Raw genomic sequence first — 26,755 nt, forward strand, 5'->3', positions numbered from 1 at the left:
ACAGGTATTATGTCTGGATCGAGCCTTAATGAGACTGTTACTGGATACTGTGTCCAGTTCTTGTGTCCATGCTTCAGAAAGGTTGTTAGACAAACTTGGAAGGGGTTCAGAAAAAAGCTACAAGAATGATTTAAAGGAAAATATACCTTATAATAAGAGATCAAAGAAGCTAAAATTTTTAGTTTATCTAAAAGCCAGTTAAGAGATGACTCTATTATGTCTACAAACAAGTATCTATAGAGAAGAGATTTCTAATAGTAGACAGTTCTTTGATCGAGCAGAAACAAGATAATGAGATGCAATGTTTGGAGGCTGAGTCTGCATCCAGACAGAAAAATATTATCAAGTTGAGTGTAATGCCTCTTTAGCTCGACCGATTAATGAAAATTTCATTTCTGGTTCACATTTGCAGGGTATTTGGGCAATAATTCATCAAAATACTTATGAACACAGTTAATGTTAAGCATGTGAACAGTCCTGCTGAAGTCAGGTAAATTAAGCACACCCTTTTAACGTTAGTTACTTACAAAAGTACATTGCTGAACTGAATCTTCAAACAACTACTTGACCTCTTTTGTCCATTAACTGTAAGGCCTGAATGGAATCCTAGTGCCCTATCGCTTGGCTTGTGATGTTTCAGGGGTTTAATTACTGCACAGTTGTTTGAGCGTCGGCAGTAACAAATAGCCTGGGCGCTTAGCCAGACCTCTGCAAAGAACATGACCTTCTCATTTTCATCGCCTGTGCATCCTGTAGCTCCAGCGTGAATAACACAGGGCACAACAAAACTGGGGCACTGCAGATCTTGTCACTAGCTGGTTAGTGTCCGTGCTCTCATAGTGCTGTTCTAAACAACAATTCTTCTCACGGAATGGGTTTGTCTACACCTGAGTTGAAGCTGTGTTTCACAAGAACACTTCTTTCCCTAGGGAGAAGAGACCACGTGTTCCACATATTAATTATGTTGCTTAATGCATTTTTGGAAAGTGTTTGGTTAATATGGTGATGAAGGTGACCATAGAATCTATAGCTATTTTCACCATCCATCTGCATATATCCGTCTGTCCTCTGTGCAGATTTGGCAGTTTGGAGAGTGGGTGGATGTTGTCGTGGATGACTATCTGCCGACCAAGGATGGCAAGCTGACCTTTGTACACTCGGCAGAAGGCAGTGAGTTCTGGAGTGCGCTACTCGAGAAGGCTTATGCCAAGTAAGTGCCAATGCCTGGGCTTGCCCTGCTCTAGTTTGGACATGGTCGTGACGTACAGGGGGATCCTCAATTGTATGTTGGGGATAGGGTCCGTAAAGTTGTGGCTTAAAACAAAATGATGTATAATGAGGAATTTTGCCCCATAAGAAATAATGTAAATAAAAGCAGGTAGGGACTGTAAGAGAGTAAAATTTGCCTATGTGACCATTTGCATATGTGACCATCCTAACACAGGGGTGTGGAAAGTGGGGGGGGGCAGGTCCTCGGGGGGAGGCATGAAATTTCATTAGGGGCAGAGCACAGTTGGCTCAGGCTCATCCAGCTCATTTAAAATGTTGAAGAATGTGACTGGTTTTATGTTCGTGTATTCACATTTCTCTTCCAATTAATAAAGTTTATACATTCTACAGACATATTTTCTCACATGTGCCAAAAGAGTTTTTTCCCCTATGAACAAAATTTCCGTTGGTTTGGATTACATTAGACAGGTTGAAGGGGTATGCTAATTTTCCATTTCTAAATGACGTAGTGAGGAATTTTTTACGTCGTGTAAATGGTGTAAGTGTGGAACAACTTCTACGGGAGTGACTTACATCGAGGACTGACTGCACTAGGCACTTGGCTGGTGGATCTCTGCTGACTAATGTGGCCAAGAGTGTGTGTGTGCATTGGGAAAATGCTAACGATCTCCCTTCTCACTCAGGGTGAATGGTTGCTATGAAGCTCTGTCTGGAGGAAGCACCTCCGAGGGCTTTGAAGACTTCACTGGGGGAGTCACAGAATGGTACGAGCTTCGGAAACCCCCCAGCGATCTTTTCCAAATTATCTTGAAAGCTTTGGAAAGGGGATCGCTGCTTGGCTGCTCCATTGATGTGAGTCCTTGATTTGCAGAGTATTATGCACCTTTTTCTTGGTGGTGGTGGTGGTGATGGGAGTGTAGATCTTGGATCATTTTAATAGGTTGAGGATTTGGGGCTGGTCATTCTCAAAACAAGGGAGAGATTCCAGGATCCTTTGGACGGTGGGCATTTGGGATTCCTTTGGCAACTCTACAATGTGTGCATGCGCGCACACACACACACACACACACACACACGCACACACATGCAGAAGCAAACTACTTTTTGTATCTGCTGGAGTCCTCAACTCTCTGCTCATCCAGGCAAGCCACATGGCTTCTAGGACTTTTCTTCATAGCAGTAATAGCTTGAGGTATGGCTCAATTTTTACCCAGTCTTTTGCCTATCTACACACATCTCTATTTCACATTCAAAATGATGCTTTAAACTTGAGCTAATTTGCTTGTCATGGTATGTAGGTTGAAGCTGAAGAGTTGCTGATACTAAGGATTTGTCTACACAACACCCCTACACTCTGCCCTCCAATGACAAAAGTTCTGGCGTGGCAAGAGAAAGTGTGAATGTTGCTGTATGGGAAGGCACACACTTCTGCCCACAAAGGAAAAGGTGCTTGTGAGGTCTGGGAGTATTTTGTCTGCAAAAGTGCTGACACAGGACATTCACACACACACGACTTTTAGCCACAGGGCTGTGTCAATACAGCCTTGTGGCTAAAAAGCTACTTAGTGTAGACATACCCTTTGGCTAGCAATACAGTAGGGAAGCAGGAGCTTGAGGTACTAGACCAGATGCCAATCCTGTCTGTTTTGCAATGTGGTTGCTGTCACTCCAGCAAGTTTAGCTTGACTTGAGTATACTCACCTGACTCAAGCTAACTGTTGCAGAGAAAACAAACCCTCAAGCTCACTTTGAGACCTCCACCTCCCTAGACAGTCTCTGGAGTTCAAATTAATCAAGAAAAACAGAACTTTGTTCCAAAAGGCTGTTCAGCTTTGGGAACAAACAGAGCTCTCATCTTGGCTGCTAAGCTACATGCATCTCCTGTCAATATTTACAGCAAATCTCCAAGTCCGACTTTAGAAGAAATATCAGAAAGAAACTCCATTGGAATGGCGTCAGCTGTCTTACTGGAGCTCATGAATGCGTGTGCCAGTCCCACGTTAGCCTGTCTACCCGTTCTTCTAACAGCAAGGGTCACTCCTTCCTTAGCTCAGATACACTTACAAAATCCATAGTGTTCTTAACCACTGGCTGCTAGTTTGCTGTTCCCATACCAACTGTACATGGTGGCCATCTTGTGGTTCCCCCTCTCACTGGGCAGCCAGTCGTCCTGTTCCTTGTGGAGTTATTGCCTGAATATCATGCACCTCTTCAGTGACGCAGTGGTCTCTGCTATTTCTGGTTGAACCTGTTGTCATCCTGTTACTATATGTCTGATGGCACTGGGAAGAGCTCCAGCACTGATGTCTGCTGTTAATCTAGAGCTCTCCGATCAGACAAAGGCCGAGGGAAGCTTTTCATTTTTTTTCTTTGACCTGAGCTGTTTATGGGAATTACATAAACAAAAAGCACCTTTTTTTGCTCCCAGCACTAAAAACATTCATTAGCCTGCACTCGGAACCCAAAAACCACTCTCCAGATTTCACCCAGGGTCAGCCACCACGTTTTCAGCTGCTCTGTCAGACCAAGTCCAGATTTCCATGGGCCATCGGTGTAAGTCATGCACCCACTATCTTCACTGTGATAAGTCAACAGCTGATACTCTCCTGTTGCTCTTCCGTCTACCCTTCTTGTTCTGGTGGAGTACCAGAGTCAATGGCAGAGCACTGAGCCGTCTATTTATTTCATCTGTACGAGGTTGATTCCTGACGATCCAGCGGTTAGTAAAGACACGCCCTCAGACTGTCTTTCTCTCTTTATCTTTCTTGTCTGCTGCGTCTTCTTCCCTATTCACACTCTTACCCTACCATGTACATTTAACAGATACGTAAAAATCCCAAGACAGATCATTCTACTGCACACACAATTCTCCCCCTCTGGCGAGGATGAAAGAGAGAGTGGCCCCCGTGTGATGGTCAGTCGGAATGCACTCCAGAAGGCCGTCAGATATTATGGCGATGAGGATGGTGTATGAACCTATTATGTACGCCAAACAATAATGTTAATGATCAGTGAGTTCTGAGCTTTCCATTGATACATTATATGCCACACTTTGGGTAAGTATCCTAACAGTAATGTGCGTCTTGGCATGAGGGTGCTTTTAGGGTCATGCCTGTGGTGAACAGAATTGGTTTGTTGCTCAGGTACCACAGTGATGGTTGCATTGTAAAAACCTGGACACAACCAAGGTATGCTGGCTTATTTGCATGTGTTCACCTTTGGGTTTTACACTGTGGCTACATCTACACTATAGAGTTTTGTAGACAAAACTCGCAGTGTCTACACACAAAATGCACTTTGTCCACAGTTTCCATGTAAACGCTCTGATGGGCCCTTTTGTCAACAGAGTAGATCAAAAGATCAATCCACTTTTACATGTAGACACGATCTGTCTACAGAAATTTTGTCAGAACGTCGCTTCCGACAGTAACTTCTGTAGGCAGTTGGTTCTAGTGTAGACGTAGCCTGTGTGGAGAAACTAAGTTTGAGTTAATATGTCTTTTCATTTGGGGACAGAGATGACACCTATGTTAACTTTAGCATGCGTTCTTGTGTGCTTTTGCATTATAGATTACGAGCGCTTTTGACATGGAGGCTGTCACATTTAAAAAGCTGGTGAAGGGTCATGCTTATTCGGTCACAGGAGCCAAAGAGGTACATTCTTCGAGCCCTTGAATTTTTGGGGGAGAGGGAGTGTGGTGCAGTAGTTCAAACTGCGAACTGGGTCTCCTGGGTTCTGTTCCCCCGTTTGTGACATTGCACAAGTCACTTCACCTGAGCCTGCCCACCTGCATAGAGGGAATAATAATATCTCAGACACCCCTGGCAGTGGACTTCAATAAGGAATGTTGGAGAATCTCAGATGTAAAGTAGGCTTAAAAGACAAAATGTTTTGTGCATTGTCTGGAGGGATTTTCAAGACCTTTAGAAAGACTCATAACTGCAGTGTTTGTTGTGGGCTTGTAGGGATAGGGTTAAATAGGAAGTCAGACGGAAGAGGAGGAGATACAGTGCACTGGCTGATCCATATTTCATTGCCCACCCCATCCTAAGTCAGTCTGTTGTAGCTGATCTTTGTGGCGTAACCACCTCGCACGGGGTGGACAATAATTTTTTTCCGGGGAGGGGGACACGCCAAGATTTTGGTAAGTCGGCAAGGGCCAAACTTTTCTATGGAGGGGGTACAGGGTCTGGGATGGAGGTTGGGTGCAGAATGGAGCTCAGAGTAGGGGACTGGGATGCCGAAGAGCACGTGGGGTCTGTTACTTAATAGCACTTTTGGATTCCTAAAGTTGAGAGCATTTTAAGATCCCACCTACTTTTGATGCCTATAAAAGATGGAGGCAGGAACTACACAAGGGCCTTCAGAAGGGTGAGATGAGGATCAGACAGCTAGCAGAGGAAAAGCGAGCCCACAGAAAGCACAGTAAGGATCTGCCAGAGACCCATTACACATGCAACAGATGCGGCAGGGACTGTCACTCTCGTGTGGGCCTTCACAGTCACAGTCGACGCTGCTAATGATGATCCCAAATGGAACTACGAAGGGCGCGATCCATAGTCTACGTAGACTGAAGGATGCTACTACTACTACTGCTAAAAGATCACCAAGACTGTGAAACTGGACGAGTGAATTTTAAAGCACAATGCTGCCTGCTGTGTGTGGCTTTTAAACATGTGCAGGGAAATGTGTATATATAAAATTCAGATTTATAAACTTTATAAAACTTCTTCAAAACAAAATCTGCATTTTAGTCTGAGGATGCCTAAAATGCCCCTTCACAACACTCAGAACAAGCAGTCCTGGAACACCTTAAAGATTAACAAATTTGTTTATTAGGTAATCAACTTTCATGATAAGACCCACCCCTTCAGATTCTTACCCACGAAAGCTCATTGCCTAATACAGCTGTTAGTCTTTAAGGTGCTACAGGACCTTTAAAACAGTGTCTGCAATAGAATGAAAACCTTAATAGCTAAAACTACGTGTAAATAAGATTGTAGTTAGTAAAGTCCTGGTACCATTGTGGCTCGGCCTTTCGTTAGTGGAGCACAGTGACGTGTTCAATCTGTTCTTGGCCATAAGAAATGATTTTCTTAACTTTCAGATCTATTGTAATTTTTTTCCTATAGCATTCACCCCCATAGTATCCAAATTCTTCACAACGGTTTTTGCAGAATGGAAAAAGTTGTTTTCATTTAAAGCTGATCGCAATTTTTCTTCCCCATAGAACTCTTGCATTAAAACCTAGTTATGTGTTGCCCTGCTCCATCATAGTCTTTTGCGTGATAATTCTCTGTGCCCCTGACTGTAAGGCACACACGCTACAGAGAGCAAATATTGTGGTCTCTCTAACTGCACATCTGTGGTGATTCCAGATTAACTACCGGGGACAGACAGTTAATCTAATTCGAATGCGAAACCCATGGGGAGAGGTGGAATGGACTGGAGCCTGGAGTGATAAGTAAGGATTAACTTCTTTTTGTGCAGGTTCTAAAGACCTTGAGTGCTAGAACTCAGAGTAGTTTGAAGTGGTTTTCATCACAGACAGGGTTTATAGTTGGTTTCATTGACTCTCCACACCCACCCTACTGGATGTTGCGGGTAAGGGGGATAATAATAAATAACATTTAATCTATTTGCCCCAGACCCCAAAATGGCCCACTCAAGGAGTGAAGTTGAAGGTAGCTCAGTCCTTGTACTCTGCTGCAACTGGCGACTGGGGGAGCAAATAGTGTCAACTAGGATGATAAGATTAATTATATCAGTCCACTATGCACCAGACTGCAGATGTATCAATTAACTGCATATATAGGTTCTCATTGTTTATCTATCAGGTGAGATGGTCCTTAGATAAATGGGAAATAGCTGACAGAAAGAAACTGCTTCTAGTCATTACTTATCTGTGTCAGAACTCGTGATCTAGAGGTAAAAGGCGCTATCTAGGGCAAGGTTCAGTCCCCAGGATAGATCATTCCACTGCACACACAGTTCTCCCCGTGGTAAGGATGAGAGACAGAATGAACCACGCATGATACATCAGTCACTTTATGCGACAGGAGGCCCTCAGTTGTTAGGGCGATGAGAATGGTATAGGAATTTATTACAGGTTGAACCTCTCTGGTTCAGCACACGCTAATCTGGTAACATCTGTGGTACAGCATGATTATAGTTAGCTGGAAGTCCACTTAACATGGGTGTGGCCAAGTTTCCCCCAGTCCTGTAAAGTTTGTTAATGGCCACCATTCCTGGCTGTCAGTCTTTTCTGCTGTTATTTAGCTGTAATTTACCTCAGAATGTCTTCCAAGAGCCCAGTAAGCAGTGAAAGTGTTGGTAATGCTGCTAGACAATATTGACCTTCCGTGGTTCGGCATCCGTCTGATCCTAAGGGTGCCAGACTAGAGAGGTTCAACCTGTACAGACACCACACATTAATATTAAGGATATGTGAGTTTTCCAGTGATGCGTTACATGCCAGCGATTGCATAAATATTCTAACAGCACTGTGCCCCCTGGCATTGGGGTGCTGTTAGCGTCACACATGTATGGAATAGGATAGGTTTGAGGAATTGGGTGGGATAGGTTCAACCCAATTTGTGGAATTGGTAATAAACTAGTGAGCAATATCACAGGAGTTGCTTAGAATACAGACTATGTGGTCTATGGCCAGTTATGTTGTTGTTGTTGTTTTTTTTTTTATGAGCAACATGGGATGATCATGTCGACAACAATGGCCCAGATTCAGCCCTGGTGCGACTGGCGTAGCTCCAATAGAACAGTGGAGTTGGCACCTCCTTCCCCCAGAATCAAATTTATTATTCCATTGAATTTACTCTTCAAGCTTTGAGACTCACTGCATGTTTGAACTGCTTCATCCCTGCAGCTCTTCTGAGTGGAACATTGTGGATCCATCTGTGGGACAACAGCTAAGGGTTAAAATGGAAGATGGGGAATTCTGGTGAGTGGAAAGTACAGTTTGCACTAAACCGCATTTTATTCTCACGTGACCAAGTTAAAAAGGGGTTTTAAATACTCACAAAGAAGCTGAGATACCAGCTTTTTTAAAATTTGTTTCCTACATGGGTTTTCACTGGCAAAAACACCTCTTGAGGAAGCAAATGTATGAAAATGTTTTCACTGCAAATGGATCTTTGCACCGCTTGGAATCCGTTTTGTGCTTTTTATGCGGTTTTGTGCTTTAAGGCCATGAAGTCAATGACCTGGGAAAAATACCAAAATGGATTGTTTTTTTCGGGTAAGAATATTGTCACCCACCTGTTTCCTGACAAACCATCCCCACTGCCCCCACCTTAAAAAAAAAAAAATCCACTGTGGAATGGGGCTGATCTCCGTTTGGCATAAATCAAGGAAATTAAGCTGAAGATAATGAAATTAGACTGATATATACCATCTGAGTGTCTGGCCTTGTAAATTTATTTTAGAAATACATTTATAAAATGTGGATGCTTATACTCGCAGCTCATTTTTGAGGCTATGGAGGTGGACACAAATTTTGTATTTGCACAGGGCTCTGCTGATCAGGAGTCTTTCAATGAAATGTTTGTTCACCAAGAAATGCAGATTTGTTGAAACCAAAGCTGTTTGTGAAATGGTAATTTGTGCAAGTTTCTATGTGAAGATATGTTGAAGAAAAACTTTTAAAACAGTGAAAATAAAACAATTTAACAGTTTAAAAAGGTTGTTTTCTGGTCTGAAATTATTGTGTTTAGAACTTTAATTAGAACTTTAAAAAAACTAAATCAGTTTTGGAAGTACCAAAATGAAACATTTTGATTGACCTGATTTGATTTTAGTTTTAACTTTGGTCTGTCAATTTGTGAAAACACGATCGAACTTTTTCTTCTGATTTGGGGTGAGAAATGCTTTGCACTCTCAAAAATGTCCATGGAATAGGAAAGTCGCTTCACACCCAGCTTGACTTGAGAGAGACTTTTGCGGCAGTTTCTCTTACACGTGTGCAAACTCACTGGATTTCTTTCGTCTTAGGATGTCCTTCCAAGATTTTTTGAGAGAGTTCTCACGGCTGGAGATCTGTAACCTTACCCCAGATGCACTGAAATCACGCAAGTTCCGCAAGTGGAACACAACTCTTTGTGATGGCAGCTGGAGACGGGGGAGCACAGCTGGAGGCTGCAGGAATTATCCAGGTAAGTTACGTGGCCTGAGTGCTATCCTTAGTGCTAACCTGCCCAGAACACCTCATTTATTAAATTAGCCTGATGTTGGCTGTTAAACCAGTTTTCACCAGAGATGTACCAATCTCACTGCTGCCTGAAGAAATGTGCTTAGTTTACTGGGCACATCCTTCCAGGGACCCACGTTAATGAGGAGCGCTCACTTTTCGATAGATATTTGCTGAATCACCACATTTGTGAATGTTTTTGTAACTGAATATTGTTCTGTTCATATCCGGTGATTGTTTTGTACCGGGATGGTCAGGTTTTCATGGCACTTGGGGACTAACAGGCTCAAAGGCTAAGTCTTCACTATGATAACTGTGGGTGACTACAGCTTGTGTAGGTATATCCAATGTAGCTTTAATCAGGCTAGCTTGGGTACCAGTGCTACTGAAGCCACAGCATCCTGGCCTTCAGCATGGGTATACAGGCTCACCAGAGCCCTGGGTTACTACTTGGGCAGCTAGACCACGCTAGCATGGCTTTCTGTCTACCAGTGCCCATGCTAGCTGTATTATAGCTGTCTTAGGTATCCACAGTCTCCCCCATGACTGCAGCGCAGACCTGCTGTACACCTTAAAACAACCAGGAATATATAAGCATAACACACTGTTTAGTCTGTTTCTTTCTCTTCCCACCCTTCAGCTACATTCTGGATAAACCCCCAGTTCAAAATCTGCCTGGAGGAGGTGGATGATGACGATGACGACTACAACAGAGAATCGGGGTGCAGCTTCCTCCTGGCACTCATGCAGAAGCACCGTCGCAAGGAGAGGCGATACGGGAAGGACATGGAGACCATTGGCTTTGCTGTGTATGAGGTAACTGTGAAGGCTACATAACAATCCACCCTCTGAGATCCCTGGCTTCAGGTCAGCACAACCTCGTCTCTTCCCTCTGAGAATACCAGTTCTTTATCAGATTAATAGGCTCCGTTGCTTATAGTCAGCCTTCAAATGTTAGCTCACTGTTGAGCTGCCTCTGTGCTGTGGATGAATTAACCTGTCAACCCAGCTTGTGGGACAGCTGTGTTTCCTCATAGGAACAGCTAGGGGACGGGTGAGCTAGGATGTTCAGTGTGGGTGCCCCCGAACGACATGAGTGCTTCATTGCAATGGCACAAGAGAAGTAAGAGATGTGAAGGGAAACCATTGGTTAAAGTCTGATCCAAGCACTTGAAATGTAGTTCTAGGAATGCTGAAGGGGACTGGCCAAGTAAATAACTCAGTACAGATAACAGACTATAGATGTTATTTTTTTTTCCTGTTGGCTACCAGAACACTAGTTTCATTGTAACTCACTGACTTCTAATTTGTATCTCTAAAGGTTCCTCGTGAGGTACGTATGGAAATACATTCATCAGATACCAACCATAGGTAATGCATATTTAAATCACTCCTTTTGGCAGGGATGACACTACATGATGGTGCATAATGTAGCTTCACTTTGCATCCAGAATCTTCTTCATTTAGAAATGATCAAGATGGCTCCAAGGCTTTTGTTTTGTATCCATCTGAGACCATTTGAGTTCTTTGATATTCATCCAAATCAGGGGAGGGCAAGATATGGCCTGTAGGCCGGATCTGGCCCACCAAGTCTTTTAATATGGCCCATGGTCTGTCCCTGGGACCCTTGGACATGGAGCAGCTTGGGCTGCTGACTGGGAGCCACCTAGGTAAGCACCTCCTGGCCAGAACCTGCTCCCGGTACCTGGCCCGACATTACCACCCTGCACTCCAACTCCTTGCCCAAGACACTACCCAAGCTCTCTGCACCTCAGCCTGCCGCAGGTCACAACTCCCTCCCAAACCCTGCACCCCCTCCTACACCCCTTCCCAAGGCCAGAATCCTCACCTGCACCCATCGCCCTTGCCTGACCCTGCACCCTAATCTCTTTCCCCATGTCACAACCCCTTCCTTCAACCAAACTCCTTCTCAGACCCCCACACCTTTTCCTGCACCCCAGTCTCCTACCCCGAGCCCCTTTCTGCACCTGTCCTCCATCCTAAACCTGCCCCCTCCCATTGGAAAGTGTGAATCTTGACCTCTTACCGAAATCTTGGAGTGGCCCCTCATTAAAAATTATTGATCAGCTGTGATCTGAACAGCATGTCTGTGTTTTACGGAACTTTTCATTCTTCTGTTGTCACACCACTAACAGAGGCTGATAGGCTGTAATGGCATGTTGTGGGGCGGGGATTTCAGCTTTCTGAGGTCCTATTTTTATTCTAAATATTTATCTTAGGTACTTATAGTGCCTCTTTCACTGTACTATATAAGCACGTCAGAAATCCCTAGTCATAATTCGGCGGTGAGGTATGGAAGTGTCCCTGTTTTACAAATAAGGACCTACGGCACAAAGAGTTTAAGTGATTTACCCAAAGTCATACAAGAACTCTAGCAGAGCAGGGACTGTGAACCCAAATTTCAGATGTTCTCAGCTATTATCCTCACTGCTAGACCATCCTTTCTCTTTAATTGCCCTCTTCAATGTCATCCTTTCTGCTTTGCTGGGTTGGCACCTCCTATCCTTGTTGTAAGAGGGATCGGCATAATTCCCTTCAGAGCCTATCAGTGCTGCTGTTGAGTTAGACAAAGGAATGTGCTGCAGTTCTCAGACTTTACAGGCTGAGTATGTGGGAATCTGAGGTTTGATTCAATGTGTGGCAGCCATTACATTTATTTTCACTTTTTATTTGCGCAGCAAAACCTACATGGCCCAGGGGCAAAATGCCAATGTTGTGACCACTGTTCTTTCAAAGGTCCCTCTGCCCTTTTCCAAGGATCTTCCTATCTTTTGCTGTGGTGTTCTTTAAATATTCTGGCTGGCCAGATCATTGTACTGGGACTTGCGCAGTCTGTGTGGAGCAGTAGATTTCCTAGCACATGTGGGTGACTTGTATGTCTCTTTCTGGCAGTTGACAGGCCAATCTGCAGTTCACCTAAAGCGAGATTTCTTCGTGTCGAATGCCTCACGAGCTCGCTCGGAGCAGTTCATAAACCTTCGTGAAGTCAGCACGCGCTTCAAGTTGCCTCCAGGGGAGTATATTGTTGTGCCTTCCACCTTTGAACCCAACAAGGAAGGCGATTTTGTCCTCAGGGTCTTCTCAGAGAAAAAAGCTGGAACTGAGTAAGTGTCAAGACTCATCTTTGACTCTGGCAGGTGTTTTGTGTGAGCTAGTAACTGTTTTCCAGGCATTGGGTCCCAGTATAGAGAAGGATGATCGTACCCAATACCATTACTGCCGCTGGCACCCCCATACTTGCTTTTGCTAATTAATGCTAGCCTACCAGGGCTTCCCAATAGAGTGCTATATGGGAAAACTTTAATGATATCAAAGCCAATTCACAGGGCTGCAGTTAGGACATGAGTATGGGAGTTTACTCACATACCTCTCGTGTCAGGATTTTTGCAATGGTTGGGAACCTTTGTTACCAAGCATCATATTTTTCTCTCTCTGGCAGACTGTAAAGAGGGAATGTGACACAAGCTTACCAATTCTATATCAGCCACGGCCTTTAGGCTGTGTGGCTACGGAAACCAGTATGTAGTGGGTGTGATGGTTGGAAAAAGAGAGGGTTGATACAATGGATAGTATTTTGCCCTGCTGTGCTAGAGAGCCTGAATTTAGAACCTTTGATCTATTTCCCTGCATCTATAAAGGTTTGGGGCTGCCAAATATTACTGAAACCCAGAAACTTATCCCCTTGAGAACTAATATATAGCATTTATACATACTCATGCAATCCTGTGAGCACACAGAACCTCCTCTCTCGCCACATTGGTTTTGCTATTTTGATTCCTTCATGGACATTTGTCTGTGTTTCTGCAGGGAGATGGATGATCAGATCCAGGCTAATCTTCCAGATGAGGTAAGAACCCCTTATCCGCTAACCTCTGCAAGAGCAGGGCCCTTTTGAGGTGTAAGACCACTGGGAGTTCAAGCACAGTCACTTGGTTTCAATTCATGGCCTGTGGTTGTGTTCCAAGAGCCCTGTTTATATAGTCATGAGAAGAGGCTCCTCTTATTTCCATACATTCTCATCTGATAACTATCTTTCCATGCTAATACATAGCATGCCAATGCTTGCTCTTTCCAGTAGAACAGGCAGCTAGAACTTGGTAGTTACTAAGTGTTGTTTCCTGGCATAAGAAGTCAGTCCCTTATCTAAACCTAGCTACTGTGGGTCTATCCACATAGTAAATCTTCTGAGTCTCAGTCAACCTGGTTATGTCATGTACTCTAGAAGCCTGGACAACAGAAGATCTGCATTGAACACTGATTTTTTTTATCTACTGTTGTTCCCCTTCCCTATGCAACATGTCTCTGCTCTCTGGGGAAACTGGCCTTGTGTCGGAGTTCTGACTGAGTGGTGCTAAGGTATTGTTCGAGTGATGTAAATCCAACTCCCTCAGGAGCTAAGAGCATTATTTTCCCTGTACAACTGCTCCCCTGCTGATTGAAGGCGTGAGAGGCCGAATGTGGGATTCAGATATGACTTTACTCCTTGGCTGTTCTTGCCATGATATCTTTACTACTTCTGTGTTCTCCTGTCCAACTGTAAGCTCACAACAAATTTCCTGAGGTACATGTTTCATGGCTGTGTGCCTGGCATGGGCTGCGTACTTTATTCTTCTGAGAAGGAGCCAATCAAAAGTTTGTTCTCTTTCTGCAGAAAGTGCTTTCTGAAAGTGAGATTGATGAAAGTTTCAAGCAACTTTTCAAGCAGCTTGCTGGAGCGGTAAGCATACTGTTCTTACGAATTAAGAGGAAGGGACAAATATATGTCAAACGTCCTATCTTTGGAGGAGATGTGGCTGCATCTGTGGTTCCTGTGGTGATGGGTGGAAAACCAACATGAATAAAGAAAAATCTCTGTGCTGTATATCATGGTCCCATGGAGGAGTCCCTACCTATTACAAAATCATTTTGTGAGCAGTTGGATCTAGGGGAAGCTTGATATATGTGTTCCCAAGTAGGAGTTTAGAGATAGGAAAGAGACTCAAATGGAGCTCATTCAATTTGATCCTCCAAAGGAGTTACAGATAATTTAATTTATTGGAGGATTGTGAATGATACAATGAGTGGTAGGATTAAATATTGTTTTTAAAATAAAATAATTAGGTGAAGCAAAGGGGCATTACAAGATAACTGTATGCAGCCTCTATGCTCAAGATGAAATGGTGCATCCAGAGATGATCGGTCCCTGATGAGAAGGGGAATACAGGTTGAACTTCTCTAGTCTGGCACTCTCTGGTCTGGCAACATCCAAGATCTGGATCTCCACCTATCATTGAGTGGCCCTGTTTCCTGTCGTCCCTTCAAGTTTTGTTTATGGTTCCCAGTCTTCTGTGCAGTTGTTTAGCTCTAATTTACTTCTAAATGTCTTCTAAGAGCTCAGTGAGCAGTGGAAGTATTGGTAATTTTCCTAGACAGCATTGACTTCCCATGGTCCAGCAAATTCTCTCCTTTGTCACTGGTTGTGTCCTTAGGGTGCTGGACTAGAGAGGTTCAACTTGTATAATTGTCTCTAATATATAATGATAATATATAATATCCAAATGGGGAATGAATGCACTAATTTAAAATGAGCATACTAATATTTTTATAGTTAATTGTAACAATACCCCTTAATTAAAACTATCTTCTACCATATCTGTATTTCCACTTCCCTGTTTAATCTTCTATACCGCAAAACCAAACGTTTTCTACTTTTTTGGCTATTAATATCAAACATCATTCTAATGATCATTTTTGTCAATGCAATTTCTGTTGTTGACAATCTTTCAAACCATCCAAAAATTTCCTTGCAACACCAGTTTAAATAAAAACACTAAGTACTTGATCTGGTCTTAAGTCCTAACTTATCTGTACGTTGCCTCTGAATTGTCTTTTCACTTATATTTTCCCAGGCCTCATTATTATCAAGCCCAGCTTGAGGACCAAAAACAGTTCTTTACTTACATTATAGCACATTTCTATGTAATACAAGCAAGCATCATCTCTGTGGGTTACACAAGATAAAATGCTTTTCAGCTGGTCAGCAAAATGAATTGGCTGTATTATTTTGTCTCCTTTCAGGTGTAGGATGCTTGAAGTGTGAATTGTCTGATTCTGATTCTTTTCTCCCCATACCATACTTTAGTTCAACCGTTAGACTGCTATTTAGCTTTGCATGTAAGAAGCTAAGTATGATTAGGCCTTAGAGCTGAATGGATTGGCTCCGAAGAAAAATGAGAGTCAGCGTGAAATGGTGTTGACTGTTTTTCTTAGGTGGCCCTTTCCCCACTGCCTCATTACCAAACTAATACCTCTTTGTGGTAAGAACAGGTAGCACAGCTAGTGGAGGTTTGTCCTGGAGAGTTTATGGTAATTAAATAGTGACAGAGAGGTAGCTGTGTTAGTTTGTATTCTATCAAAAAAAAAAAAAGCAGTCCTGTAGCGCTTTAAAGACTAACAAAATAATTTATTAGGACAGACCCACTTCAGATCTATAGAATTTCTTGTCCAGACTCAGTTATATAGCACAGAATTACAAAAAAATTGCAATAAAAACTGACAAATCAAAACTGACAAATTGCAATAAAAACTGACAACTGTTAGCATCCCCCACCCCTCACCCCCCTCCTTCAGTTCCATGTAGTTGATTTGTCAGTTTTTATTGCAATTTTTTTGGAACTCTCTGCGATATAACTGAGTCTGGACTGGAAATGCTATAGAGCTGAAGAAGTGTGTCTGTCCCATGAAAGCTCATCACCTAATAAATTATTTTGTTAGTCTTTAAAGTGCTACATGACTGCTGCTTTGTTTTTATGATAATTAAAGCTGAACATGAACTCTTCATGCAAACCTGTAGCTAAGAGGCAAATGTGGTCCTTGTGTGTATAAGCAAGCTAATAGAAAGTAGGAGAAAGAAGATGGTATTACTTCTCTCCATGGCATTAGTGAGGCCATTTACTAAGGATGTTGAGCAAGTGGTAAAAAGGTACAGAAAAGAGCTACAAGAATGATTCATGATCTGGAAAACATACCTTATGTCTGAGACTAAAGAAGCTCAGTCTATGTAGTTTACTGAAGGGAAGATTGAGAAATGATTTTATCATGTTCTTCAGGTAAATATATGGGGAAGAGATTTATGAAAATAGAGAGCTCTTTAACTTAGCAGAAAATATACAATTGGCGTGTCTATGCTACAAAAATAACTTGAAAGTTGCTAACTTCGAAGTACAACTTCGAAGCAAGCAATTTCAAATTTGAGCATCTACACACACCGTACTTCGAAGTTAAACTTCCAAGTAGAGTACTACTCCATTCCTGGGAACGGAGCAAGTACGTTGAAGTTGGGCTCCCTACTTCAAAGGTAACTTGGGCCAAACCCTCTGTTTTTCTGTGAGACGTAAGTGGCTTGAAATGTTAGCTTCAAAGGCTAGGAGGGACCTTGTCTGACTTCCTGCACAGCACAAGATGGAGAATCCCACCCAATAATTTAAAGACTTCAGGTGATGAAGAATCCTTCTCCTCCCCGGCTAAGTTATTCTCGTGATTAATTACCCTTGCCATTAAAAACGCCCCTCTTATTTCTCATCTGAATTCAGCTTCCAGCCATTAGATCTCATTGGATGCGTCTACACTAGGAACTAACTTTGAAGTTAACTTCAAAGTAAGGGAAAATGTGTGTAGACTCTCTGATGGCAACTTGGAAGTAGTGGCCAACTTCGAAGTTAACTTCAGAGTTAGTTCCTAGTGTAGAGGCACCCAATGAGATCCAATGACTGGAAGCTGAAGGTAGATGAATTCAGGTGAGAAATAAGAGGGGCGTTTTTAATGGCGAGGGTCATTAATCACTAGAATAACTTAGCTAGGGAGGAGCTGGATTCATCACCTGAAGTCTTCACATTATTGGGTGGGATTCTCCATCTTGTGCTGTGCAGGAAGTCAGATGAGGTCCCTCCTGGCCTTTGAAGCTAACATTTCAAGCCACTGACCTCTCACAGAAAAACAGAGGGTTTGGTCCAAGTCACGTTAGCCAAATTCCAGTCCAAGTCTCTGCCTCTAAAATTTCTCCAGACATTTCAGCTGGATTGAATATTCTTCACTTCCCATCCTAAACCAATGTGTGTGGTGTTGCTGGGGGCTATTAATTGCAGCCCACAATTTAGCTAATAAATGTGGATGCCTCTTAGCAACACATGGTTCAGTACTTAAGTTGTACTTTGTGGTGAGAGACATTATCACAATGCAATATTATTTCTTCACTTCTTCTAGGATATGGAAATCAGTGTTGCAGAACTGCAGACTATCCTCAACAAAATCTTAAGTAAACGTAAGTAATAGAAAAAGCAGCATCCTATAACTCAGCTGACCTATTAGTGTCATGGTCTGAATCTGGGTATTTCGTGCTCAATCTATGCCATCTAGTGTACCATGTAGTTCTGTGGTTTGTTGAAGTAGTACCACCAATCTGATGCACCCAGACTGGTAGCTATAGCTTGGGCATGGTGGCTCTTTTTTGAGTATCGCTGTTGGGACAGGATCAATATAGTTCTGTCTTCCACCTGTTGGATGCAATCTCATTCTCTGCTAGGAGAGGATGGAAATGAAACTAATTATTTTTTCATTCCTGCATTGACTGCACACTTACAAAAAATCCAAAAAAAGACCCAAACCCTCAGGTGTTTGTAATGAGGGTGCTAGCTTTTCATAGAGTGCATATAAACAACCCTGCCATGTGCCTCACCTTTTCCCCGTCTTTGTTTTAAATTCCAGATAAAGATCTCCGGACTAAAGGGTTCAGTACTGAGTCATGCCGAAGTATGGTTAACCTCATGGATGTATCCTCCTCCTGCATCTCTGTTATGTGCAAGTGACTTCCTGGTCCTTTGGGTTATGTCATATCTGTAAGATGTAAACCAGTAATGAGGGATTTTTTTATTATGTAAAAATTACATATTATAGCTGCTAGGGTGCTGATGTTTAGTGGAGACTTTAGTTGGTTTCTTCTCAGGGTATGTGTGGTATGAGAAGAAGTTCCTCTTCATAAAGTACAATTGATTGCAAACATTTTTCCTTAATTATTTTTTCTGAATAGAGGGATGGAAATGGGAAATTAGGACTGGTCGAATTCAACATCCTCTGGAACAAAATTAGGAATTACTTGGTAGGTGAAATTGCTATTGATCCTCTGCTTCTCCTTCCTTTGACTTCTCCCTATCCAAGGCAGAGAATTTCCAATGTCTACTGAAAATGCTCTGGTAGCAGCCGTAACAATTTGGTGTAGTCTTTATCCAGTCAGTGTTTGTGTACACAGCAGTGTGGTGTCTTCACACATTGTCAGTGGACTTTAGTTAAGTTCATGAGATTGCTGACCCAGCTTCAGGAGTATCCAGCATGCTTACGTGTCTCCTTTTGTTTGTTTGTTTAAGGTTGTCTTTAGGAAGTTTGATTTAGACAAGTCTGGATGCATGAGTGCCTATGAAATGCGAATGGCACTGGACTCTGCAGGTGATGTATCACCTTCCATGATGACGTTAACTTCCTGCTTTCCACTTAGTTTATTAGTCAGTTAATTCGTAATCTTTTCCATCACTAACCAAACAGATACCCCTTTCAGCCATTATTCCAGCCATGATGCAGCCAAGGTTCTAATACTCTTGTCCAGGTATTCCATCTAGGCACTGTAGGAAAACGATCAAATGATGGTGAGATCGGTTAAAATTCAGAGTCAGGCCAATGAAGAGAGCTTCAATAAGATCGGTGTGACTTTTGTTTCAGATGTAGCTGATGGCAGTGGTAATGTGGTCTGTGCAAGAAATTTTGGAACATAAGCTTTCGTGGGCAAAGACCCACTTCATCAGATGCCCACGAAAGCTTATGCTCCAAAATATCTGTTAGTCTATAAGGTGCCACAAGACTTCTTGTTGTTCTCAAAGCTACAGACTAACACGGCTCCCTCTCTGATCCTTGTGCAAGAAATGTGTGCCCTCTTGTGGCTGCATAGAAAACCTGAGTAGTTGCTTGTTACAACCCAAAATGACAAGATTTGATTGGTAGTAGCAATACAGGAATAGTCATACTAGATCAGGTCCATCTAGTAGTCTCTCCTGTTTCCAGCAGTGCCCATAAAAGCTGCCTCAGAGATGATGTAGTGATGAGGTAACCTGCCCATAGAGAAAATTTCTTCCTAATCCCTCTTGTCAAATATTCTACAACATACATATTTATGTCCCTTCCAGAACGCTTGGGATTTTTAACCCAGGATATTCTGGTGGTCCATATAAATGGCCAATCTTTTTTAGAATCATGCTAAATTCATGGCCTCAGTGATGAATAAACAGATCTCTTTATACATACATCAACGAAGGGTCCTGTGGCACCTTATAGACTAACAGAAAAGTTTTGAGCATGAGCTTTCGTGAGCACAGACTCACTTCATCAGACCAGCATCTGATGAAGTGAGTCTGTGCTCACGAAAGCTCATGCTCAAAACTTTTCTGTTAGTCTATAAGGTGCCACAGGACCCTTCGTTGCTGTTACAGATCCAGACTAACACGGCTACCCCTCCGATACTTTATACATACATGGCATTCCAAGAGCCATCTGCTTACTCCACTTAATACATGTGTGTCTGAAATCATGTGGAGTCTTAACTTGCTTTTTAATACAGTAATGTTCGTCTTGATAGGCTTTAAACTGAACAAGAAGCTGTATGAATTAATCATCACCCGTTATGCTGAGCCTGACTTGGCTGTTGACTTCGATAACTTTGTGTGCTGTTTAGTGCGACTGGAAACCATGTTCAGTGAGTACAAATTTCCGAGGCCTTTCTTGTGGATAAGAGTTTCTTATTGAGGTACTAGACAGATAGTTTTGTCCATAATCCAGCTGGAAATCAGATTCTGACCTACTCAGCCTTAAAAAAGTCTCTTGATCTGTGCCTGCTCCTGATGCTTGGGTACTAACGTCCATGGTACCAAGGAACCCATTTAGTGCTGACAGTGAGTATTTCCCCAAAAGTCAGGATTTTGCATTGGCACTATTCAAACTCTTGACCATGAGCCACTCATTGATGATGCTACTTGTAGAACGTTTAATAACTGTGGTAAAGCTATTTATTGGGATTAGGAGACTGGCAGTGATAGGAGACTATCGAAGATGGTAGAAGGCAGGGATCGTATGCAGGACAGACGGCTCTGTGGGGAAGAGCTTGTTAGCTGAAGAATCGGTTGCAGATTACCAGCCCCACAGTTTATTTTAACTCCTGTCTTTGTATAGATTTGAAAGGGCTGGGCCCTGACCTTCATTTGTTCTGTCAATAGCAAGAATTGTACTTGAGCTGTATTCAGTGGATTCTCGTGCAACATTGGATTTAAAAAACAGTGAAAGGGAGGTAAACATTCTCTAGCAGGTTTCCTTGATGAAGTGGTGCTTAATCTATATGGAGAGAATTGAGAGAGATACTACTTTCTATAGGAGCTCTTAGAATTACCCAGAGGCATCAAAGTTTAAAAACGGTGCAATTAAAGAAGTAATTACAAAACATTCCCCATTTCCTGCCTTTTCCCATCACCATAGGATTTTTTCAAGCCCTGGACACAGATAAAGATGGAATTGTCACTTTCGACTTATTTAAGGTACGTACTTTCTTTCCTGACCCTGGTTTATGTGTGTCTCTTACTACCCATAGCTGGCCCTTGGGAGCAATAATTACAACTCACTACGCATTCAGCCACAAAGAGGTGGTGATAGTGTTCTCCAATATTTAATGCCTGTGATGCAGAGACAGGATTTCTTGGTTCTGTCCAACCTCTTTCACCAATTTGGGGCATATTAGTATGCCTCTGTTTACCCATCTTTAGCACTCAGACGTACCTCATGCATATGTTATGAGGCTTCGCATTACCGCTTACTACTTCTAATAATAATAATAATAAATTTGTGGTCCTTGATGAAAATGGTTCTGAATACGGAAAGAATTATTATAAATGACTACTTAGCAAGTTTGTCTCATACACCAGTTTGCCCCCCAAATGTTCCCGTAAACAAACTAATTTTTTAAGACCAACTGGTAGGTGTGCCAAGTGTTTTGCATTTACTTTATCCCAGCAGAATACTGTGAGCTAGAGGGCTCTTCATCTGGGGCCTAAGCCAAAAGTCCACTTTTCCTAGGGGTCATTCCACTGCTTTCAGTGGATTTGGGGTATAAAAGTAGAGTCAGACACACACTTTTATTGTACAACATATTATTCTATATGTGCTTTGGAGGTCTCCTTCCTTTATCATACAGGTTGAACCTCTCTCATCCTGCACACTCAGGACCTGACTGGTGCCGGACAATAAAATTTGCTGGACCACAGGAGCTCAATATTGTCTAGAAGTATTACCTACACTTCCACTTCTTATTGGGCTCTTAGGAGACATTTAGGGGTAAACCACAGCTAAATAACAGCACAGAACACTGAAGCTGTGGGCACACTTGGCCAAAACTTTGAAATGGCCATGCTAATGGCCATTTTGAAGATTACTAATGAGGCGCTGAATTGAATATTCAGCGCCTCATTAGCATTAGGACACTTCTGGCTGCAGCGCTTTGAAAGTGCCGCTTTCGAACACGTGGCTCAGCACAGCTACACGGGGGTCCTTTCGGAAAGGACCCCGCACATTTCAAAATCCTCTTATTGCCCTCAGTTGAGAGGAATAAGGGGATTTCCAAATGTGCAGGGTCCTTTCGAAAAGGACCCCTGTGTAGCTGCATCGAGCCACACGCGTTCGAAAGCAATGCTTTCGAAGTGCCGCGGTCAGAAGTGTCCTAATACTAATGAGGCAGTGAATATTAAATTTTTTGGCCAAGTGTGGCCACAGCCTGAGAGTCAGGACTGGTGTCTGTAAATAAATTTTATGGAACCCTGAGAAACTTGGCCACACCCATGATAAGCAGTCGTCCAGCTAACTAAATCATGCCAGATTACAGATGTTGCCAGATGAGAGAGTTACACATTAGAGAGGCTCAACTTGTATGTTGATTTTTCGTTAATGTGGTAATGGTTTCTGGTGGAAATGGAGATGGAAATTCCTGAGAATTACATACATTCTCTCTTTGTCTCTCCTCTGCAGTGGTTACAGCTAACCATGTTTGCCTGAAGAAGAAAAGGAGCCACTCCCACACAGCCATTCAGCTTTTTTCCCCATGTAATCTCAGCTGGAAGTGCCTTTGTTTTGGGATGGGAGAGGCCCTCTCCTACTCTTTGCTGCCTCTACTCCTTGCCCCCACTGCCTACAGAAGCCTGTTTGGACAACGGGACCCCAACTCTATGCATGGAAATACACTTATCAGTTCCTAGCCATATGCCTGATTGCCTTGTCTTTGTAAGCCTTTCTGCACCGTAACTCAGGCAGCTAAACCCACTCTGTTTTTAATTTTTAGTTCAACGTTTTGGCGAGAAACTGCAGGACACAGTGCCAAAACCACATGTGGGCCTTCTCATTCAGTTATATACTCAGTTTGTTTTAAATGGATAAGTCTGTCAGAGGACGCTAGTGGGGGATGATAGAGGAGGATTGTAATGCTTACCGTACAGAATGTCCTAGAAAAGCTGCTGCCTTAAGGAGGTTGTATTTTCTAGACTCCTTCTCTGCACTTTGCTTTGTGGGTTTTATCTTGATTGCTTTATTAGTCAAGATTCTAACTCAAGTGCTAAATATTACAGTTTGCCAAGACAATCTCTTCCCCTCCTTCCACTCCCTTCCTGTCCCTCTATTACTGGTCTTTACTCTCCTCTCTCCTTCCCAGATCTTCCATTTCAGCCTCTGGCTTTTTGCCTTTAAATGGCCCAAAAGGACCAGGGCTGTCTTTGCAGTTCTCCTTAAATGAGTCCTATTCCTTGCTGTTTTTACACCTGGGATTATATGTGAGAGAGGGAGACTGAGATGGGACCCAGGGAACTGACTTCATTCACGGTGCACTGTGAAAAGCCTTCTGCTTGGGATGATTGACCTGAGATTTCTTGTGCCTCAAGACTGCAATAGCAAACACTTTTCACCTGTTCCACCATTGCCTTTCCACTTTTCTGCTGTCCGTAGCCAAGCTGAAGACTCCCCAGAGCTTTCTCTTAGGTCAACCTGTTCTTGACATTTGCTATTTTTTGTATTCCGGTATGTGATGGGGGATTTTGAGGTGATTAGCATGCTTATTTAGCATTGCCAGCGGTGTCAATATCAGGGATTATATTACACACACGTATTGAGTAGTTTTATTTTGTATTGTAGAAATCCATTTTTAATGCCAAAAATAAATTTTAAAAGTGCTGTTAAAACTAGCCTGTTTTGCTGTGGTTTATTTCTTTTTGTGCCTTTGAAACGTTTAGCCATCCATTTTGGTGTTTAGTACATATGCACCACCGTGTCATGAATTTGGAGTAGGGTTTCCATATTTGAACTTTCAAAACAGAGGACACCCGTGAGAGGGAGTGTATTAATGTGTTATAGTATATATAGTGCATTAATACAATGTCTGTTGGTAGGTACTGATACAGATACACTCCCTCCCATGGGAGGCCTCTTTTTTTGAAAGTTCAGGTATGGTAACCCTAATTTGGAGCTATGACAATTATAATCCTATAACAATTTCCATCAGATGATCTCTGCCTCAAACAGATTGCCATTAGTTCGGGAGGCATAAAATGGGGTAACTTAGAATAAATACAGTCATACCCCGAGATACACCTATTTGGGTTATGAGAATTCAGGTTTACGAGGAGTTTGATTTAGAACCCCTACCTCGTCTTACGAGGCATTTCCTCGAATTTTTGAGGACCAATTTCAATTTCGTGCACTTTGGCGGGACGCGGATGCCCTGCAGCCTTTCCACAGCGCCCGGCGGTGGTTTCTCAGAGCCCCCTGCCCAACCTTTACCTGTGGCTGGTCGGGGTCTCTGCTTTGGCTTTGCAGCAGTGGTGCGCCCCGGCCCAGCCGGTGGCTGCGGGCTCCCAGGTGCTCCCGCGAGACGTGGCTGCTGGGCGTGGAGCCCATCCCGGCCCTGCCTCTGCTGCTCGCTGCCCGCCCTGCGCAGCTGTGCCTCAGGGCGCTGCTTGCCACCTGTGGCGTTCCTTTGCATTTAGCGCCTCAGCCGCCGCTGGTGGGGCTTCTCCGCTGCGCAGCCCTGTATGAGCGAGGCATCGCCCCTTGCCAACTGGGGGCCTCCTGTGCCTGCCTAGCTCCCCATGTGGCCAGCCCCTGACACTGCCCCCTCCCCACTTAACCTTAGCTGTGCTCAGGCCAGGCTGCCTCCCCGTGCCTCCCTGTGCCCTGCTCTGCCCCACCCGCCCCCTTGCACCAGCCCCAGTTCTGCAGCCGCGGGCAGCTAGCTGGCTTTGCACCCCTCTCCCAGGAGCTCTTCGATTTCCATTACCCTGTCTCTGCAGGTAAACAGACATATTGTAGAGTAATTAATGAAGGGAAAATGCCTTGTTAGGTTGTGTTATGATAACTAATGTTAACTGTTGAAGTAATTGTGTCCATTTTAATGGGATTTGGTGTTGTTTTAGCGTAAATGGGTGTAAATTTTGGGGCTCAGGAACACATAAAATTTTTTCCCATTGAAATTAATGGTAATTACATTTTCAACTTACAAGAATTCACCCTAAGAGGAATTTTTCAGGAACGAATTATCCTCGTAAGGCGGGGGAAGACTGGATCAGAGGGGTAGTCAAGTTGGTCTGTATCTTCAAAAACAACAAGAAGTCCTGTGGCACCTTATAGACTAATAGATATTTTAAATAATTTAAACATCTGTTAGTCTATAAGGTGCCACAGGACTTCTTGTTGTTCTGGAACAAACAGTTATTGTACACAGTAATTTTATCAATAAGCATCATAAATGAATCCATGTTTGAAGGGTTGAGGGGTCCTGAATATTTTAATCAGACAGGGTTAAATCAGTTTAAATAATGTATTGTTTTACCTGTTAGAAGCATAGCTTTCCTTGGCATTTGTCAATAGAAGAATCATTCAGCTAACTTTGCTGTTTAGCTGGAAAACTGTGTGAGAGAACGAGTGAATTTTGGTAAAGTGCGTTGAGATCTTTATGTGAAGGGTGCCAGGTATAGGAATGAAGCAAAGGTCTGTTACGCTCAGTCTATTGCCTGAGCAGATTCCAGACTGATTAAGGACATCAGAAGTCCCCACTGTTGGCTATTGGTATATAAAATAAAATCTGCATATTACCAGTCCACATCCAGTCTTCAGTAGAAGAGCAAATCAATAAGTTCTACTGAGTCAAATGCTTTATATCTATTGTCAATAATCTTCCATTGAAGACAATAGATGGCCTTAGAATGGGAGGGCAGGATGGGAAGATGGCTGCTCAGTAAACAAAATGAAAACCTGATTAGGCACAAGAATATCCAATAGTAATAAAAGAAGTTGCATGTTTAATTAGCCCTGTGCCCTACATGTGATCATAAGACAGTAAGCCGGGCTGGCAAATTTCACTCCTGACTGTCAGGTAAGTCCCAAGTTGAAGTTCTGAGTCTGCTTTTAACAAGGTCAATGCCAAGTATTTGCAACATTCTTCAGTTCCTGATTTGCAGCAGGCACCTCATAGTCCTTTTTTTGGGATGGGATGTAGCACAGGTGTCCAGCCAAAGGAACTTTGCACAGAGCTTCTTACTTCTCACTGTATACTTCCTCCCAATTATACACCATCCAAGTTCTGTGCTAATTGTCTGATTCGAACAGCAGTTACCAGTCAGTTGTAGGACCTCCTGTATGCGACGGAGATAGGTCAATGCAGGGCAGTTTACCTCAGCCCAGGGATGACACATGAGGGGCGAGGGCCCAGAGCCTCTTGGCAGCCCAGGGAATGGGGGACTGTTGTGGGCCAGACATCTGCAGCGGGGTTGGGCCCCTCCATGAACTCACCAGCAGCGGCAGAAGGGAGGGGAAAAAAGAGAGCAATGTGGCCCTAGCCTGCTCTCCATCTGCCTGCCACCTCATTTGGGTGAGGGACTTCCCTAGCAATGCAACCAGCCACTGTGGGAGTAAACCAGGCTACACCTGCATTGCTCTGTTTCCCCCACCCCACCACTGCCAGTGAGTGCGGGGGAGGGGGGGGGCGAGGGGACGCTGACCCCTGCTGCCAGCACGCGACTCTCCTTGCTAGTCCCCAAGCAACACTGCTTGTAGCTGGAGGGAAAAGATGGCTGGTGGGGGAGCAAGGACAGGGAGAAGCAAGGCCTGGGCTGGAGAGGGTCACCCAAGTCCTTCCCTGGATTAGGGGTAAGCAAGGAAGGAGTCACTGTGGGAGGGGCACATGACATGTTCCCCTACAT

At 43.3% G+C, this 26,755-nt stretch overlaps 1 protein-coding gene across 1 annotated transcript in view; it reads left to right on the top strand.

The window, feature by feature from the left end:
- Window positions 1–23,737, top strand: part of CAPN1 (calpain 1) — a 61,267-nt gene extending 37,530 nt beyond the window's left edge. Inside the window, exons 5-22 of the mRNA XM_075004797.1 lie at window positions 1,077–1,210; window positions 1,914–2,082; window positions 4,801–4,884; window positions 6,610–6,695; window positions 8,115–8,189; window positions 9,239–9,399; window positions 10,075–10,250; window positions 10,756–10,767; window positions 12,348–12,559; window positions 13,263–13,302; window positions 14,107–14,172; window positions 17,697–17,754; window positions 18,198–18,262; window positions 18,520–18,588; window positions 18,854–18,932; window positions 20,113–20,229; window positions 21,003–21,061; window positions 22,542–23,737. Of these exons, the coding sequence (XP_074860898.1) occupies window positions 1,077–1,210; window positions 1,914–2,082; window positions 4,801–4,884; window positions 6,610–6,695; window positions 8,115–8,189; window positions 9,239–9,399; window positions 10,075–10,250; window positions 10,756–10,767; window positions 12,348–12,559; window positions 13,263–13,302; window positions 14,107–14,172; window positions 17,697–17,754; window positions 18,198–18,262; window positions 18,520–18,588; window positions 18,854–18,932; window positions 20,113–20,229; window positions 21,003–21,061; window positions 22,542–22,568 (1,689 nt within the window). The 3' untranslated portion in view covers window positions 22,569–23,737. The remainder of the gene's footprint in view (window positions 1–1,076; window positions 1,211–1,913; window positions 2,083–4,800; window positions 4,885–6,609; window positions 6,696–8,114; window positions 8,190–9,238; window positions 9,400–10,074; window positions 10,251–10,755; window positions 10,768–12,347; window positions 12,560–13,262; window positions 13,303–14,106; window positions 14,173–17,696; window positions 17,755–18,197; window positions 18,263–18,519; window positions 18,589–18,853; window positions 18,933–20,112; window positions 20,230–21,002; window positions 21,062–22,541) is intronic.
- The last annotated feature ends 3,018 nt before the right edge of the window (window positions 23,738–26,755 follow it).

The sequence above is a fragment of the Carettochelys insculpta genome, chromosome 11 (assembly GCF_033958435.1).
Source record: "Carettochelys insculpta isolate YL-2023 chromosome 11, ASM3395843v1, whole genome shotgun sequence".
NCBI lineage: Eukaryota > Metazoa > Chordata > Testudines > Carettochelyidae > Carettochelys > Carettochelys insculpta.